The 17125-nt window shown below is 36.7% G+C and overlaps 1 protein-coding gene and 1 long non-coding RNA gene across 16 annotated transcripts in view; both read right to left on the bottom strand.

Moving 5' to 3' along the window:
* LOC131219087 (DNA repair protein REV1) overlaps positions 1–17125 on the bottom strand; it is a 139594-nt gene that overhangs the window by 83827 nt on the left and 38642 nt on the right. For all 15 annotated transcript variants that reach the window (XR_009157987.1, XR_009157986.1, XM_058214076.1 and 12 more), the window contains 4 exons: positions 12086–12218; positions 11883–11971; positions 11708–11758; positions 11420–11623 (listed from right to left, as the gene is read on the bottom strand). Coding sequence is in view for 13 of the 15 variants with exons in the window: in XM_058214076.1 (XP_058070059.1) it covers positions 11420–11623; positions 11708–11758; positions 11883–11971; positions 12086–12218 (477 nt within the window). In the remaining 2 variants the exon portion in view is untranslated. The remainder of the gene's footprint in view (positions 1–11419; positions 11624–11707; positions 11759–11882; positions 11972–12085; positions 12219–17125) is intronic.
* On the bottom strand, positions 624–3961 carry LOC131219089 (uncharacterized). The gene is made up of 2 exons (XR_009157988.1): positions 2330–3961; positions 624–2240 (listed from the first exon to the last, which is right to left on the bottom strand). It is a non-coding gene; the product is annotated as an uncharacterized LOC131219089 (long non-coding RNA).

Raw genomic sequence — 17125 nt, 5'->3', positions numbered from 1 at the left:
TATTTTGGCCTATTTTTAAAAATTAGGAAAAATCATTTTTTTTTCAATCTTTTTCTGTTATAATGGTTAAATATGATGTGTTAATGATAGTGGAACTTATAAATGTTATTTTTACAGATCATGCAAATGATTTGGTATTTTTTTTTTTTGTATTTACAGACTATTATCGGGCTATTTTTAAAAATTAGGAAAAATCATATTTTTTCCAATCTTTTTCTATTTTAATGGTTGAATATGATGTGTTAATGATAGTAGAATATACAAATGTTCTTTTCACAAGTTATGCAGATGATTTGGTATTTTTTTTATTTTCGGACTATTTTTGGCCTATTTTTAAAACTTTAGAAAAAAATTTTAAAAAAAAAATCAATCTTTTTCTATTTTAATGGTTGAATATGATATGTTAATGATAGTAGAACATATAAATGTTCTTTTTAAAAATTATGCAATTGATTTTCTATTTTTATTTTTATTTTTTTGTATTTTTCAGACTATTTTCGACCTATTTTTAAAAATTACGAAAAATCAAATTTTTTCAATCTCTTTTCTGTTTTAATGGTTGACTATGATGTGTTAATGATAGTAAAATATATAAATGTTCTTTTTACAGATTATGTAATTGATTTCGTTTTTTTTTAAAAAAAAAAATTGGGCCTATTTTTAAAAATTACGAAAAGTAGATATTTCTTTTTTTCTTGTTTGATGATTGAATAAGAATGTGGTATTATATAAGATCACATGATGTGCTTGAATGTCATATTGTCATTATGGATTGAGTCCTTTTTTTTTTTCAAATTAGTGATTGTATGTTTATATTTTCTTATTTTGGGTAGGTTTTGGAGCTTCATAATCATATGGTTTAGTACTTAATTTCTATTTTATTGATTAGATTTAGAATAAGTTAGAAAATTATTTCATTAAACTATTTACAAGTTTCGAGATTTAATTAATTCTCTTATAAAAACTGTATTTAGACTTAGAAAATCAAGTAAACTCTTCCATAGGCCATATCTAGCTAAGAAAATGTATGGCCAATAAGGAAGTGAGGATATTAGCAATGTTGTCATATCGCATATGCGATCGTGTGCGATCACATATGTTTGTGCGCATATGCTATCACACAATCGCATATGCAGTCGCATATGTATATATATTTTAATTTTTTTTTCAAAAATCTTTATAAAAAAATCAGAAAAGTATGGGTAAAATAAGAAAAAAATAATGAAAAAAATAATATAAGAAAGTAGGGGGAGCTAGTTAATAGATAAATAATTTTATATGCCCTTACAATACATTTGAGTAAAATAAAGCCAATTAAATAATGAATTAAATATTAAGTCATCAACATTTGATAAAGTAATCAACAAATATCAATCAACAGTACAGCCAACAATCAACATCAACACACTTAGTAAACAAAATGAATAAGCTATTTATTTATTATTGATCTATTATAATTTATAACAAAATAATAGTAAATGGTAAATGGCCATGATACTTTATACATTGATCTATTTGCCATTGTAGCATTTGATCACTACCACCATCGTTATCATCACCATCATCATTTGAGTCATCTCCTTCTTCCACATACACTTCTTCTTCTGTTTCTTCATCATCTGTATGTACTAATACTTTATCAACATCCATTGGTGGATCTTTAGCTTACTCATTATCATCTCCTCCTTCTATCTCCTCAATCTATTCAACGATTTGACTGCTACTACTAGCCCCCCGGCTCCCCTCTATCCTTCGCCTTCGAGTGGTACATTCTCCAGGTGTCAATCCGTATATGGCATCAACTTGTGCCCATGTCAGGTCCTCTCCAGCAAATACCGGGTCCTCTGTCTCTACGAGCCACTCGTTATCTGCATCCAGCTCATCTAAGCAGATAAGGTCAAAGAAACTAGGCTTTTCTTTCCTAGTCTGTAATCATTCTCGCAATTTTTTATTGAATTGGACGAAGACTAAGTCGTTGAGCTTCTTTTGCTCAAGGCGATTTATTTTCTTGGTGTGAATCTGCATGAAAGAAAGTGCATTTGGCATTAGCTATTTAATTAATTAATTTAGCTTACACTTATAAATTGAAGTTTACAATTACTAAACTTACCGCCTCGAACATGCTACAGTTACGCTCGTAACCGCTGGCAGAAACATGAGTCCAAGAATCCTCATAGCCAGCTTCTTTAGAGCTAAATCCTTCCTGTTCGGGTCCACTCCATAGGCAGCCCACCAGTCAGCTGGGAAAAAAATTTAAGTAGGTTAGACTTTATAAATTACATTGTAAAAAAACTATTTGTAATTTAGCCGAGACATTCATAGTACTTACTTCCGAAGCCTAATGATGATATCCCTTGATAATATACCCTCACTCTTTATATAAAAGTCTATTAAAGCAGAGATCTTGTTTTGTTTTTCTCTATCTGGAATCATTCTTTCCAACACATCAATAAATCCAACCATATGCATAGTAAGTGCTTCTGCTGGATCAGGAGAAGCAAATAAACAAGTTGGGTTAAGGATCTATGCAGCTGAATACAATGGAAATGACATTTGGTTGCCCCATCTTCTATATATAATATCTATAATTGGCTTGTAATTACGCTCTTTATAGTTAAAATGATTCATGATCTTATTTTTCACCCTCTCCATCGCATGTAACCTATTACAGACTTCTCATCTCCGTCCACCAATCACAACACAGTGACTAAGGGCTCGGATGCTTTTAGCGCATTTACCACTTGTGTCCAAAAACCTTGCGAAAAGGATTGTTTGTTGAACCTGTTTCCCTTCAGCCTTCTTTAACCAAGGCTCACTTGTAAAATCGGCCGACACTACGAAGCTTCTAAGTTCTAATTTTTTTGCATGTAATTTTTGCAGTATTAAAAAGATTGTAGCGAAACGGGTGAGTTATGAACGTAGCAAGTTACTCCTAATATATTTTCTCATTCGATTGAAAAAAGGGCGTGTTTGTACATAAAAACCGTGATTCTTCTAGCCATTGCAATCACATTTAAAAATAGCCAACCTATATCTTCTGATATCAGATCAACACAATGGGCCGCACAAGGGGTCCAAAATAAATGACGCCTCTTCTCCAAAAGGAGACGACCGGACTTCATTATCTAGTAAGCTAAACAAGTATTCTCAAGTATGTGAATGAGCCAAGGCATCCACAGACTTCAAAAATATTGTCCCAGCTGGACAATTTACTAGAAAGTTAATGAGAGTCCGACCGGATCTATAAGTCCATCCATCGGCCATAAGGGAACAACCATACGTTTTCCACGATTCCTTATATTCAGCTATAAAGGATTGTGTATAATCAACTTAAGTTTTGAGGCATGTCTCCCTCATTTCATGATATGGAGGAGGTTTAAGCCCAGGTCCAAATTAACATATACCCTCAACCATAACTTTGAAGCTTCTCGATTTAACTGCATTGAAAGCAATGTTGGTTTGGTAAAACCACTTAGCAATGTATTAAATAGTGATTTTCCTATCTTTTTATTTATACCGGTTTTTTAAAGTTGTTTGAGTCAGCCCTTTGCCCCAACCCCTTTGGTCTACCACATTCTCGGGGTGTGGTCTACACCATCTATCCATGGGCCCATGCCCTCAGGCTCTTTTCGAGGTTGTTGGTTATGGTCTAGACCAACCTGTCGAAGTAGGGGGGTGGGACCAGCTTCATCTACATCAACTACATTTATATCTTCATATGCGTTTTGTTCCATACATTCCTCGTGACGTAGGGCACTATCGCATCTCTTTATTGATTGTTTATCCATATACTCCAAGATCTCCCTTTGGATTTCTAGAGTAATTTTGTCGCATGTTTTTGCATTTGACCACAATAAATGTGCAAGATATTGCTTGTGCCACGCAATGCCAACGGAACCCACATAAGTCACATACTATGTAAGTCTTATCCATAACACTATGATAGTGCCCATACTTCCAACCCGGGTTTCTAAGAAGAAGATTGGGAAGAAAACATGGTGTTGGTGTGTATATTGATTATTCTTATTATAACTTGTAAGTTGTAAACTAGTAAAAACCAAAAGACTAAAGACTAAAGAGTCAAGAGACTAAAGAGAGAGAGAGAGAGAGAGAGAGTTACACTTACTTACACTTACACTAGGTAGTAGAAAGGGAGAGGGAAAAGAAAAGGAGAGAGAGAGAGAAAGAGAGAGAGTTACACTTCAACACTTAATAGTAGAACGGGAGGGGGAAAAGAAAAGGAGAGAGAAAGAGAGTTCACACTTACACTTGTAGTATAAGAAGGGGAGAGAGAGAGAGAGTTACACAACACAATTACAAAAACACAAATTACACAATCTAAAATTCGAAAATCGAAAATATATTCTTCACTTGACTTCTTGTCTTCACTCTTGTCTTGATTTGAGTCTTGAGTCTTGAGAATGTTGTAGACTTGTACTCTTGTAACTTGTAACCTGTAAGTTGTAAGTAACAAACTAAAAAAAAAGAAATGTTTTGAGTCACTTGACTCTTGAATGTAAAGAAAGAGAGAGATAAAAAGAGAGAGTGGTGGGTGTACGATTATGATATTTAGAACTTAGAAGAAACTAGAAAGAGATAGAAAAGAAGTAGAATTAGAAAATGTAATGTGAGACTTGAGTTGACTTGAATTCAATTTCGATGTATTCTGGAATCTTGCTTTCTTTACTTTCTTGATTCTTGAATCTTGAATCATTGATTAAAGCTTCAAACTTGAAAGAAATATGGAGCTTAGGCTTTGGAATTATGTAAGAGAGAATAAGAGAATTGAAAGTGTAAGAGAGTAAAGAGAGAGTTTGAGTGCAAATAGGAGTGTTTTGAATGCCTTTTTATAGAGAAAAAAAAAATGAAGATTAAAAAAATAATAATAAATAAATAAATAAATAATAATAAATAAAAATTCAACAGTTAGATTTCTGACCGTCGGCAAATTTGCGATCGCATATTCTCGCACATGTGGCATATGCAATCGCATATGTGCAAAAATCGCATATGCGATTTCTGTTGCACTGTGCACATGCGATTTCTGCTCTTGCACAACATGTAGTATCTAGGTTGTCACCTGCCGAATGGTGGATGAATTTCAAAGAGAGTGTGAAGGCTCTCCAAAAACTTACAGTAAGAGTTTTGAGGCAGACAACATCTTCCTCTAGCTGCGAAAGGAACTGGAGTTGCTTTGCACTTATTCATTCGAAGAATAGGAATAGATTGCAAACTAGGATGTTGGATAAACTTGTCTTCATTAACTACAACATGAGGCTAAGAATGCGGCAACATCATAGGAGCATTACTGCAGAAACTGCCTATGAAGACAACTGTCCAATAAACTATGACAATATTTCTGATGAGGACATCCCGCTTCTACCTTGGTTGGAAGAAAGAGGAAAACAAATAGAAGAGGATAGTGAAGAATAGGAAGTGGATGCCCCAATAATACACACGGCGAAACAAGAACGTCATGCGGCTGTGTTGGACCCAGAAAGGAGGGCAAATTTCATACAAAGTCCAGCTTAGTGGAAGAGTACAAGCAGTACTAGCAGTGAGACCGAGACGGATGATCATGGTAGTGATAGTGATGATGAACCTGATGTTGGTCCCACTTCTGGTGTTGCTTGGCACATCGGCATACAGTCGTTTACAGATCGCGAGGCCGATGAGCATTGACGAAGTATGAGAGGTTGGAGTTATGAGTCTACCAAGTCACGATCCAAACAGTGGAGGAGGCTGGCTCCAATGGTGCACCACCTAGAGGTCTTAAACATCAGCAGGATTATGATCCCAAGCATTATGGATATTCTTATAGCCAATGAGATTATATAAAGCCTATTCTGTCACAATCATGTTGGAGTAGTTCTCCTGATCCAGATGTTCCATACAGGAACAGATATCCAAACCAAGTTAATTCACAATAGATTGAGTACGGGCACCAGTATGACTATTCGACGGGCACTAGTGGATATCCTTACTTAGGGTCGGAGTCATTGCCTAGTCAGTTTCAGTCATCATATGGTTTTGTTAACTTGATCTTTCCCTCTTGCACGGGATATTATGGATATGCAGCACCTACTCCACAACCGCATCTTGGTGATGACAAAGACGTGGAGGTTGAGCAACCACAATAAAGCAGATTTTCATTTTGGGGGTGACTCGAGAATTTTATTAAGGTAAGTATATTTTTGTAAACATTATTTACATTTAAGATAAGTATTTCTATACCCATTACCTACACATTCACCAAGCACACACTTAACACTACCGAACTTGTGTTTAAAATAATTCTCCTAACAACCGATCAAGTAATCTTTAATTAAGGTGCAGGGGAGTAAATCCGACACTACTATATGTAACCATTCACTAAAGAGTGGACCGTTACACCACCATAAACACGTTAAAAATTATAAATGAATGCACATTTAGAATATTTTGAATTTTCTAGATTTAATAGAAATTTTTTCAGATTTTTTTAACAAAAAAATTCTGACCGTTATAGGGGACGTATTGGTCGTTACATGGCCATAACGGCCCATACGGCCTGTAACCGTATCGATAATGATGGGCACCGTTACACCCACTGTTACCGCAATGGTACATCTTGGTTCGCTATCAACAAAGATGAGGAGAGTAATTGACCTATTATGAACAATGTTCCAAAAATCATCGATGTTATCAATAACATTATCGATATAATTGATATCGCCGGGTCAACAATACTGAAACTGTTCGAAGTTTAAAATTTTCCAAAATATCACCAAAATTTTCTATAATAATATTTAACCATATTAGCGATACCAGCGATATTTGAGAAAAATTCCTTAGTAACAATGATACCATCGATAATATCCCCCGATAGCAGCAATAATATCCCTGATACCAGGGAAACATCTGTAAATAGGTGAAAATTGACAGAAAACTGGAAAAAAATTCAAAAACCCAAAAAATCTCTTTTTTTTGTAGTTTTTAAGGCAATTTCAATCACTCTTGGTTTTTATTTAATCAAAGTTTGGATTTGGGGGGATTTGGGGAAAAACATCAACTTGAAACAAAGGCAGACTGGAATTTCGATAACAAAATAAATCCATAAAAACTTCCTTTTTTAAAATATTAACATATATTGCAATGAAAACCCATGCCTATGCATGATCCTTATGCACTAAAATGGATTTGTGGTGAAAAAAATAACATTCAATTGAAAAATAGGAGAAATTGGTGAAATCCTTATTTTTCCATTATTATATTAGAAAATGTATTTTTCACTGTTAATAATGTGGGAATCTTATATATTCATGCATTGGTCAATTTATTGATTGCCTAAAAAATTTATATATTTATTTTATACTCATTTTTTCAACAACACATGGTTAGCAAGTTGGGACCCTATAAAATGGGAACTTTTTTTTTTTTTGGTGACTATTTTGATTCCTACATGTGTAAACAAGTGTCTTTCAATATCTCCTGAAGTTTCATTGAAAAAATTCACCTTTTTTCCCAACGTTTCCAAAATGTTTCCCTCAGACTGATATTTTTCCAAGCATCAATGATAATATTGGTGATACCAATATGCTTCCATATCCTCGGTCATCAATACATGTAATGATACCGATACTCTGAACACTGGTAATGAGAGTAGCAAGAGCCTCAATCTCCCATCTTTGTCCATAGCACCCGATATTTGAATATTGGCATCTCTATTGTGGGATTGATTAACGTATTATTGATTTTCCTTCTCTATTCTATTTGCTGGTAGACATTAACCAATCAGATTCTGTACTAATGGATTTTAGGGATGCGCTAATAAGACCAGATTGCAGTCAAGAGTCGTGAAACTTTCATGTCTTGCCTTTCAGTTTGCACAAGAAATGTTGCATTTCTCTGTTTTTTTTTTTTTTTTTTTTTTTTTTTTGTTGTAGGATAGAAAGCTGCAAATATTGCTAAAGGAAATCATTCAGAGGATCAATATGATGTTTATGTTACTAAACTTAGGTTTTAACTTTTGATATATTAAATATGCAGTATCATTTATGAGAATTGAAAAGTCACTGGAATTTTATTTCTACATTCATACCATTGAAGAAGGAAGCCATATATGTATACCTTCTGACAAGCCTATAAACCCAAAATCTTCAACCAAGTTTAAAGGCAGAAGAAAGATACTAGCACTCAACTTCAAACAAGAAGAGTTCATTCGTCTTCATTTAATTTTCTTCTTTTTTAAAAACAAAATAGACCTTCATTTTAATTTTCACCATTAAGTGATTACAAAAGATAAAACTATATATAGGAGAAGATGGCCCAAAGCCTACATGCCACACTTTCCCTCTCTTATCACATCCATATTCACAACTCTCTTCATATTTCATACTAACAGCAACCTAGACAAACGCAGTAAATATGACCAGACTCAAATACTTGTAACGAAGGAACTATGATCCAACATATGCAAGCATGCAAAACTAATCATAATTGTTCGATCCTTCCAACCAGGTGCAGCACCCACTTCGAATCGAATGGTTCACACTTCCAACTCACAGTCACACCTCCTAGCTGTTTATACTTGCTTACAGTTTGAAACACGCACTTCTCCAATCCCTCACCTGAAATTGTTGCAGCTTTGCTTAACGTTTTGTGCATCTATACAACTAATTAACAAGGTCGAGTGAACTAAATGGATGCATCATACGTCTCCTTCGATGAGTCATGGAATAGGACACGTCCATAGGCAATGTTGTCAAAAAAATTATTGTATCACAAATCATAGGAGTTGAATCATATCGAATCGCAAATCGTATCGTAAATCGTAAGAATTTTTATGAGTTCCTCAAAATTTTGAAAAAAATACGAAAAAAATAAATAAATAAATTACAAAAATAAAAATAAAAACTCATCAATCATCATTTTGCCATCAATATGAACCAAGTAATACCATGTCATGATAGTGTTAAAGGATTTTTTTTCTTTTTTGTCTTTCAAAAAATTTCCCTTTAAAAACATACAAGGATCCTTTAATAATTTATGTTCTCGTTACCTTTCTTGAATGTAGAATCACATTTGAAAGGCGACACTTTTTGTAGACCGACAGAAAAAGATATTTTGATTTCTAACCATCATTCCACAATACATATAAGTCAACATGATCGTAAGCATCGATTAAAAAAAAAAAAAAAACATTCCAGATAAGTCATACATCAATTTGGTGTTTCGATCAACTAAGAAGTAAGCAATCATAAAAAAAATTAAATTAAATTTAAAAAAAAATTAACAAAAAAAAAAAAACTCTATAATTGAACCTTGAAGAGAATATTTATTATTTAATTGCTTAGAAAGAACAAAATAGCATAATTTAGCTTTTCTAAACGATTCTTTTTTTCTTTTTCTTTTTTTACTTTTTCAAATGTTTTTCTCGCTGATTCTTAAAGCCCCCACCAATTTAAAAACCTTAAATGAAAGCCAAGAAAAGCTTAAAGTGGAAGAGAATAAGTATAACTTGAATCATAAATTGTAGGATTCAAATCATGGAACCGTAGGATTCATATAAAAAGGGATTCAAGGTGGGATCCAAATAACAGCAGATCTGGAAGATAGGCCACGATGTTGATCACAGCAATCTGTATGCAACGCAGATTGGGATCACAGCGATCTTCATGCAGGAAGAATGATCAAGATTTGGGTGTACGTATTAGATCTGTTGGCTGATATCGATGGGGGTTTCGGATCCAGGAAGAACAGCCTGATCTGGAGGAGACAGCAACGACGACAAAGCTTGCATCCAGCAGTGGCTGCAATTGCAGATCTGAGAGAACAAAGGATCTGCAATGGCAAATCTGAAAACTCAATGGAGATGAAGAAGGGAAGTCCAGTAATCAAAAGTAGGCCTGGATTGTCACTGCACAACCATCATGCACATAGCATAGTAGCAGAACCATGAACAAATTGAGCCACGCTCTGATACCATGTTAAACGGCACCAACCATTGATCAACGTGATGATCAATGGTGGGCCATCTACATGGCCAGCATGCAGTGCACACTCAGGCCTAGGTGGGTCGACTCAGCAGCACCAATGGACAAGCAAGGAGTAAAAACATGGGAGGGAGCGAGGGAGGGAGGGAGGGAGAGAGAGCAATACAAGAGAATGAGTGAGATGGAGTGTTGGGATATGAAGACCCAAACCTTCTCTCCTTTTATAAATGCGCAAACCGTGTAGGGAGTCTTAGGCCCTTCCATATGGGTTAAGCGCAAGCCCATTTACATCTTATTCAATTTGGTTACGATTCCTATTCAACTCAGTGCTAAAGCTACTCAGTCCAGATGCACTCTCTCAACAAACTAGAAGATAATTAAACCTAGCCCAATCAACCAGATGGAAAGTTTACTCATCTTTTGGTAGACTAGAGGATGTATAGTGCAATAATCATGTGTGATTCCCCATCAGCCAAAACTCTAATTACAGCAGCAAGCATCTACGCATATCTACTGTAGAATCAGACTGCTTGCTTACACAATAAAGGCAACGTCCCAAGAAACAATGCACACCTAGATCCAGATTCCAACCAATCATTACAGAACACTGACATAAAGCATTGATCAAAAGGGGAAGTATGTTATGTTGCACTGATACAGGTGCAAATGACGAAAACTAACATGATTAAAATAGTTTCCAAGTCAAAATAGGCAAATGAAAAAACAAAAAGGAGCTCTGGATTCAGCAGTACCAATCAGTTTTAAAAAGTTGATATTTTCGTATAATCTTTGGGTTATAATGGCTTCTTGGTAAGAGCTTTAATGGGACATGTAAATGTGATGTCATGATTTACATGTTAAACATTTCTATTGAAAAAGGTGGCAGGCATAACTTTCAGCAAATTCCAATTGATGTTATTCACAATTTAGATAAACCTAACAGAAATATGGTCATAAATGTCATGGAAAACACCTTGGAGATCTGGAATCTGAACAAATCTAACACAAGAACTCCCATTTAGAAGAATCTGTGCAACGTAGGAAGCAGACATAGAAAATTCAGTCTGGAAGCAGAAGAATGGAGACAATCAACAATCTCTCTGAATATGGTTCATTGTTCGTTATGATGCATATAAATGTAAACAAATTTTGAAGGTGCACAACAAGGCTGCAAATAGAATCACAGGAGACGTCAGTGAGAAAGTTCAGATGTGAAACCACAGGAGAAAACACAACAAGGTCACACTGGAAGTTCGACAGAGAAATCAGCAATCTTATACCTAAAAGTTAAAGCATGTGACTCACAAATACTCATGCAGTTTAAGACATTGTTTTCCAAGTCCTCGGTGAGAAATGTTTGTGAAACTCAAAAATATCATAATACATGTGTTAAAAATGAAATCATAAAGCATGTGTTCAATGAAAACATATGTCCAAAACCAAACCTTTTCAAAAGGGATAAAACATTGACCATTTGGTTTAGCAGTTCTAGTGGCCAGGCGAGCCATGAGTGGATTTCCAGATATTCCAGCACTTGCAGTACATCCTGTGGCATCGAATATCTCCTGCCTTATTTTTGAAGCTACAAACTCAGGATCATCACCTCCCAAGTCTGTGACATCTAAAAGCGCTTCATCACAGCTTACTGCCTGCACTTAGCAGCAGTAACTGTTTTTAGCAAGAGAGCATAAAGTTTGATGTTGTCTAAAAAGTACATCACGGCATGTACAAACCTGCACTTTTTTGCAGTGCTTGTGCAATATGTTATAAAATTGATCGGCAACCTGCAAGTTATCAAACACAGACAAAATGTGATTCAAATTATGACAGTTTGTTTGCAATTGATGTATATATTGCTCTGGATGCCAATAAATGAACAGAAATAAGGTCATCAAATAGATCGCTTACCTCTTCATAGGCTTCAAAGTTATAAGGGAATATGATAAGGTGAGGACAACGAGCCTTGGCATCTCTAACAAACATTCCAGCCCTTACTCCTAAAGCATGGAAAGGAGTTATCTTTGCCACTAAGAAGCCATAAGCATCATATAAATTGACAAGAAGATTGAGCTAGGCTTATAAATCAAATTTGAAACAGCATAACATCGAACCATAGTCTCGTGCAGGGTAGTTTGCAGAAGATATTTCAGCTGTTCCTTTGGGATTGTCTGAATGGCACACAGCTACAGGCTTATCTAGTAATTCAAGGTGACTTCTGAGGATCACAGATACAAAAAAACAGTCCTGAAAGAGTAAATGTTTATCATGACAAACATTCATAATAAGAAAGCAGTTCAAGCACAAATGAATAAATAGTGGGAAATTATCAAAATAAACTCATTTTGAATTTCTTTGTCCAAAATCTATTGCGCTATTAAAGATTTCCCAGTGTATGGACTTTGTAAAATTGTTTACCAAAAGTCACTTTTCGAAAACTTCCACTACCCTCTCCATCAACTTGTATTGTGAAAAATTTGCCTGCCCATTATGTTTTGGCACATAACACCTACTAAAGACCAACAAAGCACCCACATGTGATGCGCCTTCATTCCCACCCATGTGTCACATGCATTGCAGAGGGCATCCAAGAAAGATCTAGCTCATCAAGAAGATCACTAAGCGTGAAAATCAAGTTGCTCTACTTGTTTTTGTTTTTGTTTTCTTGAAAGATAACGATAATTTTATTAGAAAACTGCCCCAAGGAGGAGCAAGAAAGAATACAAAGAACAAAATTGATGGGGAAATCACGCGCATAAGCGCACTCACGCTGCCCCCCCTACGCACATACGCCAGAAGGAGGGCCCCACCGTCGATCTGGATCGATGACGACGTCCAGGGAGGGCCTCCTACCTAGAAGACGAAGTTTTGATTCAAAAGAGTGGGCCCGTTAGTCAAGAAAAGCTCATCATGGGATCTCATGATCATGGCCCACTAGTCAGATTGATTTCATATTTTAGGTTTTGCTTATTAATGTTATTTAGAACATCATGGACACTTTAGATTTCTTTAATTAGTTTTTATTTTGATTTACTTCATCACCAAGTAATAGGTTGAGCACATGGCGTGAGTTTTGGGGCATAGAATTTTCTTATAAATAGGCACCCCTTATAGCTTTTTTTTAATTGATTGAAGATTAATAAAAATTTTGCGTTTTCCTACTCTCTGAGATGTGAAGCCTAATTGGGTGCGAAGCCCTCCCTTCATCGAAGGGTTAACTACCGTGGTGCGAAGCCACATCTATCCCGATTCGCCCCCATCCATTGCCATCTCTACTACCCATCTTCTACCATCCCTTCTTCTCATCTTACCCCATCATCTACACTTCGAATCAATCATCAATTGCAGCAATTCTCCTCCCCACAGCAGAATTTCAGAATCTGGCCCTACAGGAGGGCTAAAACTTTGGCGGATCACCACGCACAAACCGTACATTGGATCGAGCTGAGATTTTGGGGTTTTGAAGTCCATCCCTGGCCGACCAGTGCCAAAGTGGCCTTTTTCTGAATGGTGGGACCCACACACGTGTGGCCGGGATAACACACACATGCGTCTGGGCCATCGTTGCTGTCCACGCGTGCGGTACTTCTCTGGTTCGTCTCTCTTCTATCTTTCACTCCGCTTTCACCCAAAATCCCTAAACCTAACCCTAAATTACTTAAATCTCCAATTTTATGCCCCCCCTTTTTTTTTACCCTAGGGTTCCCCGAATTGGAATTTCTGAATCCCTTGGATTAGGGACTGATTACTATGCATGTGTGGATGATTATTTCTTATCTTTGAGTATCGTTTGGTTCATAATTTTTATTGATCCAGCTCTATCATGTGTAGGCCTGGACCCGCATAGATTCCCCTTAATTGAATGTTTGGACTTTCATGTGGAATATGGAATTTGTGTAATTGTTTCTGAACTAACGTGATCTTAAGCCTGAAATCTCGCATATCATATTTAATTTTCATGTCCTGCATCAAATTTGGTATCAAAGCCTAACATTCTTGTAGGGGAATTCACTACATGTTTAGGGTTTGGTTGTTTATGTCCATTACGCATCAATTCTCATCATATATGGCTGTTTAGAGGTCCATAAACCCTAACATAACCTGCTGAAATGTTCTGTTATCCCCTTATTTGAATTATTTTAGAAATTAACTTAGTTTTCTATTTCTAGGTTTAGAAACTTTCCTTTTCTGTTTTTTAGAAACTAATTTTTTAGAAACTTTCTTAATCTGTTTTTAGAAACTAATTTCCTTTCCTTTTTCTTTTTTAGAAACTAGTTTACTTTCCTTTTTCTTTTTTAGAAACTAACTTACTTTCTATTTTTAGAAACTTTCCTTTCTTTTTCTTTAGAAACTAGGTTATTTTTTTAGAAACTTTCCTAATTTGTTTTTTTTAGAAGCTTTCCTAATTTGTTTCTTTAGAAACTTTCCTAATTTGTTTTTAGAAACTTTCCTTTTTCGTTTTTAGAAACTAGGTTACTTTTCTTTAGAAACTTTCCTAATTTGTTTTTTTTTAGAAACTTTCCTAATTTGTTTTTTTATAGAAACTTTCCTAATTTGTTTTTCTTAGAAACTTTCCTTTTTCGTTTTTTAGAAACTAGGTTGCTTTTTTTTAGAAACTTTCCTAACTTGTTTTAAAAACTTTCCTTTTTCGTTTTTAGAAACTAGGTTGTTTCTTTTTTTTTAAAAAAAAAAAAAAATTAAAAAAAAAATCCTCATATTTTGACAATTATATTGCTAAATTTTGGTCGACACCCTACACTAAACATAGAACAATTGCAAGAGTCATTAAACAAGCTTTCCCAAAAGTTGAAGTTTATGATTAAGCGCTTGGAAATGGACAACTTGATGTGCGCATTACCCGACTAAAGACCATCGCCAGGACAAACCCCACCATTGGGATAGATGTCCCATCTCAGGCAGGTGGCCTGGTGGATAGACCAATTAATGGAATTGGTGAAGGAATCAATTATAGATATGTACCCGTGCACCCAACCCATGAGAGACATCAAGACCACTATTTTGAGGGGTACGACATGTGCGGCCTTGTGGCTAGAGAGTGCACCAGACGCTAGTGTAGAGTTACCCACTGAAGCCATTCCGATAATGGATGAGTTACGTGATGTCTTTCCTGATGATCTACTGGATGAATCTCCCCCTAGGAGGGATATAGAGCACACTAGAACATGGGACACCGTAATACCTACAGCCGAGTTTGCGTTTAATAGTTCTGTCGATAGATCCACAGGTCTCAGTCCTTATGTAGTCGTTACTGTTTATAAACCTGGAAAACCTATTGATCTTGTCCCTATGCCACTATCCCAAAGGCCGTTAGAGCCTGCAGAGTCTTTTGTGCATCACATTCATTCATGGCATCAAAAAATCAGACAGAAGATCACTACTAGTAATGAACATTACAAATTTTCTACAGACCAATATAAATGTTTCAAGGAATTCAATGTAAGGGACTCTATGGTGGTCCACATCAGGCCTGAGCGGTATCCTTCGGGGTCCGTTCATAAGTTACAGGCGCGTAGCATTGGACCCGTCAAAATTAAAAAACGAAACGGTCTCAATGCGTATGTGGCAAATCTTCCACCCTTCATAGGAATTAGTTCTACATTCAATGTGGAGGATCTAGTTGCATTTCAAGGGGTCATTGATGCATTGTCCAGCCTTTCGCCTAACCATCCTGATTCATCAGACCTTTCCCTTCATCCATAGCCCCCTCCTGACCCATTTTTCCAGTCTCTAACTCCCATACCTATCCATCCCGACCCATTTTCTCAGCTACTACGTCCCATACCTACCCCTCCCGACCCATTTTTCCAACCTCTACCTCCTATTCCTACCCGTCCCGACCCATTTTCTCAGCCTCTACCTCTCATACCTACCCGTCCTGACCCATCTTTCCAGCTACTACGTCCCATACCTACCCTTCTCGACCCATTTTCTCAGCCTCTACCTCACGTACCTACCCTTCCTACACCTAGAGAGGAAATAGAGGATATTCTGGACCATCAGATAATATCTACGTCGGACGGCGGGTTTCAGAAGTACCTGGTTAAATGGAAGTCACGCCCAGCTTCAGAGAGCACGTGGCTCACTGAGGAGGAGTTTCAGAGACTTGATCCTGACATCCAAGAGCGATTCAGGAGTTTTATTTCGCCAGTGGCGAAATCTTCGCAGCCGCGGAGACTTAATGGGGACATCACGTGCACACACACACTCACGTCGCCCCCCCTACGCACGTACGCCAGAAGGAGGGCCCTACCGTCGATCTAGATCGATGACGACGTCCAGAGAGGGCCTCCTACCTAGAAGACGAAGTTTTGATTCAAAAGAGTGGGCCCATTAGTCAAGAAAAGCTCATCATGGGATCTCATGATCGTGGCCCACTAGTCAGATTGATTTCATATTTTAAGTTTTGCTTATTAATGTTATTTAGAACATCATGGACGCTTTAGATTTCTTTGATTAGTTTTATTTTGATTTACTTCATCGCCAAGTAATAGGTTGCGCACATGACGTAAGTTTTGGGGCATAGAATTTTCTTATAAATATGCACCCCTTGTAGTTTTTTTTTAATTGATTGAAGATTAATAAAAATTCTGCGTTTTCCTACTCTCTGAGTTGTGAAGCCTAATTGGGTGTGAAGCCCTCCCTTCATCGAAGGGTTAACTACCGTGGTGCAAAGCCACAGCTATCCCGATTCGCCCCCATCCATCGTCATCTCTATACCCATCTTCTACCATCCCTTCTTCTCATCTCACCCCATCATATACACTTCGAATCAATCATCAATTGCAGCAATTCTCCTCCCCACAGCAGAATTTCAGAATTTGGCCCTACAGGAGGGCAGAAACTTCATCGGAGCACCACGCACAAATCGTACATTGGATCGAGCTGAGATTTGGGGGTTTCGAAGTCCATCCCTGGCCAACCAGTGCCAAGGTGGCCTTTTTCTGAATAGTGGGCCCCACACGTGCAGCCGGGATCACACGTGCGTCTGGGCCATCGTTGTTGTCCACACGTGCGGTACTTCTCTGGTTCGTCTCTCTTCTATCTTTCACTCCGCTTTCACCCAAAATCCCTAAACCTAACCCTAAATTACTCAAATCTCCAATTTTATGCCTCTTTTTTTACCCTAGGGTTCC

Source organism: Magnolia sinica, chromosome 11 (assembly GCF_029962835.1).
Source record: "Magnolia sinica isolate HGM2019 chromosome 11, MsV1, whole genome shotgun sequence".
Lineage (NCBI taxonomy): Eukaryota > Viridiplantae > Streptophyta > Magnoliopsida > Magnoliales > Magnoliaceae > Magnolia > Magnolia sinica.
Note: the sequence above shows the minus strand (reverse complement) of the source record. Positions and strands in the feature narration are given on the sequence as shown.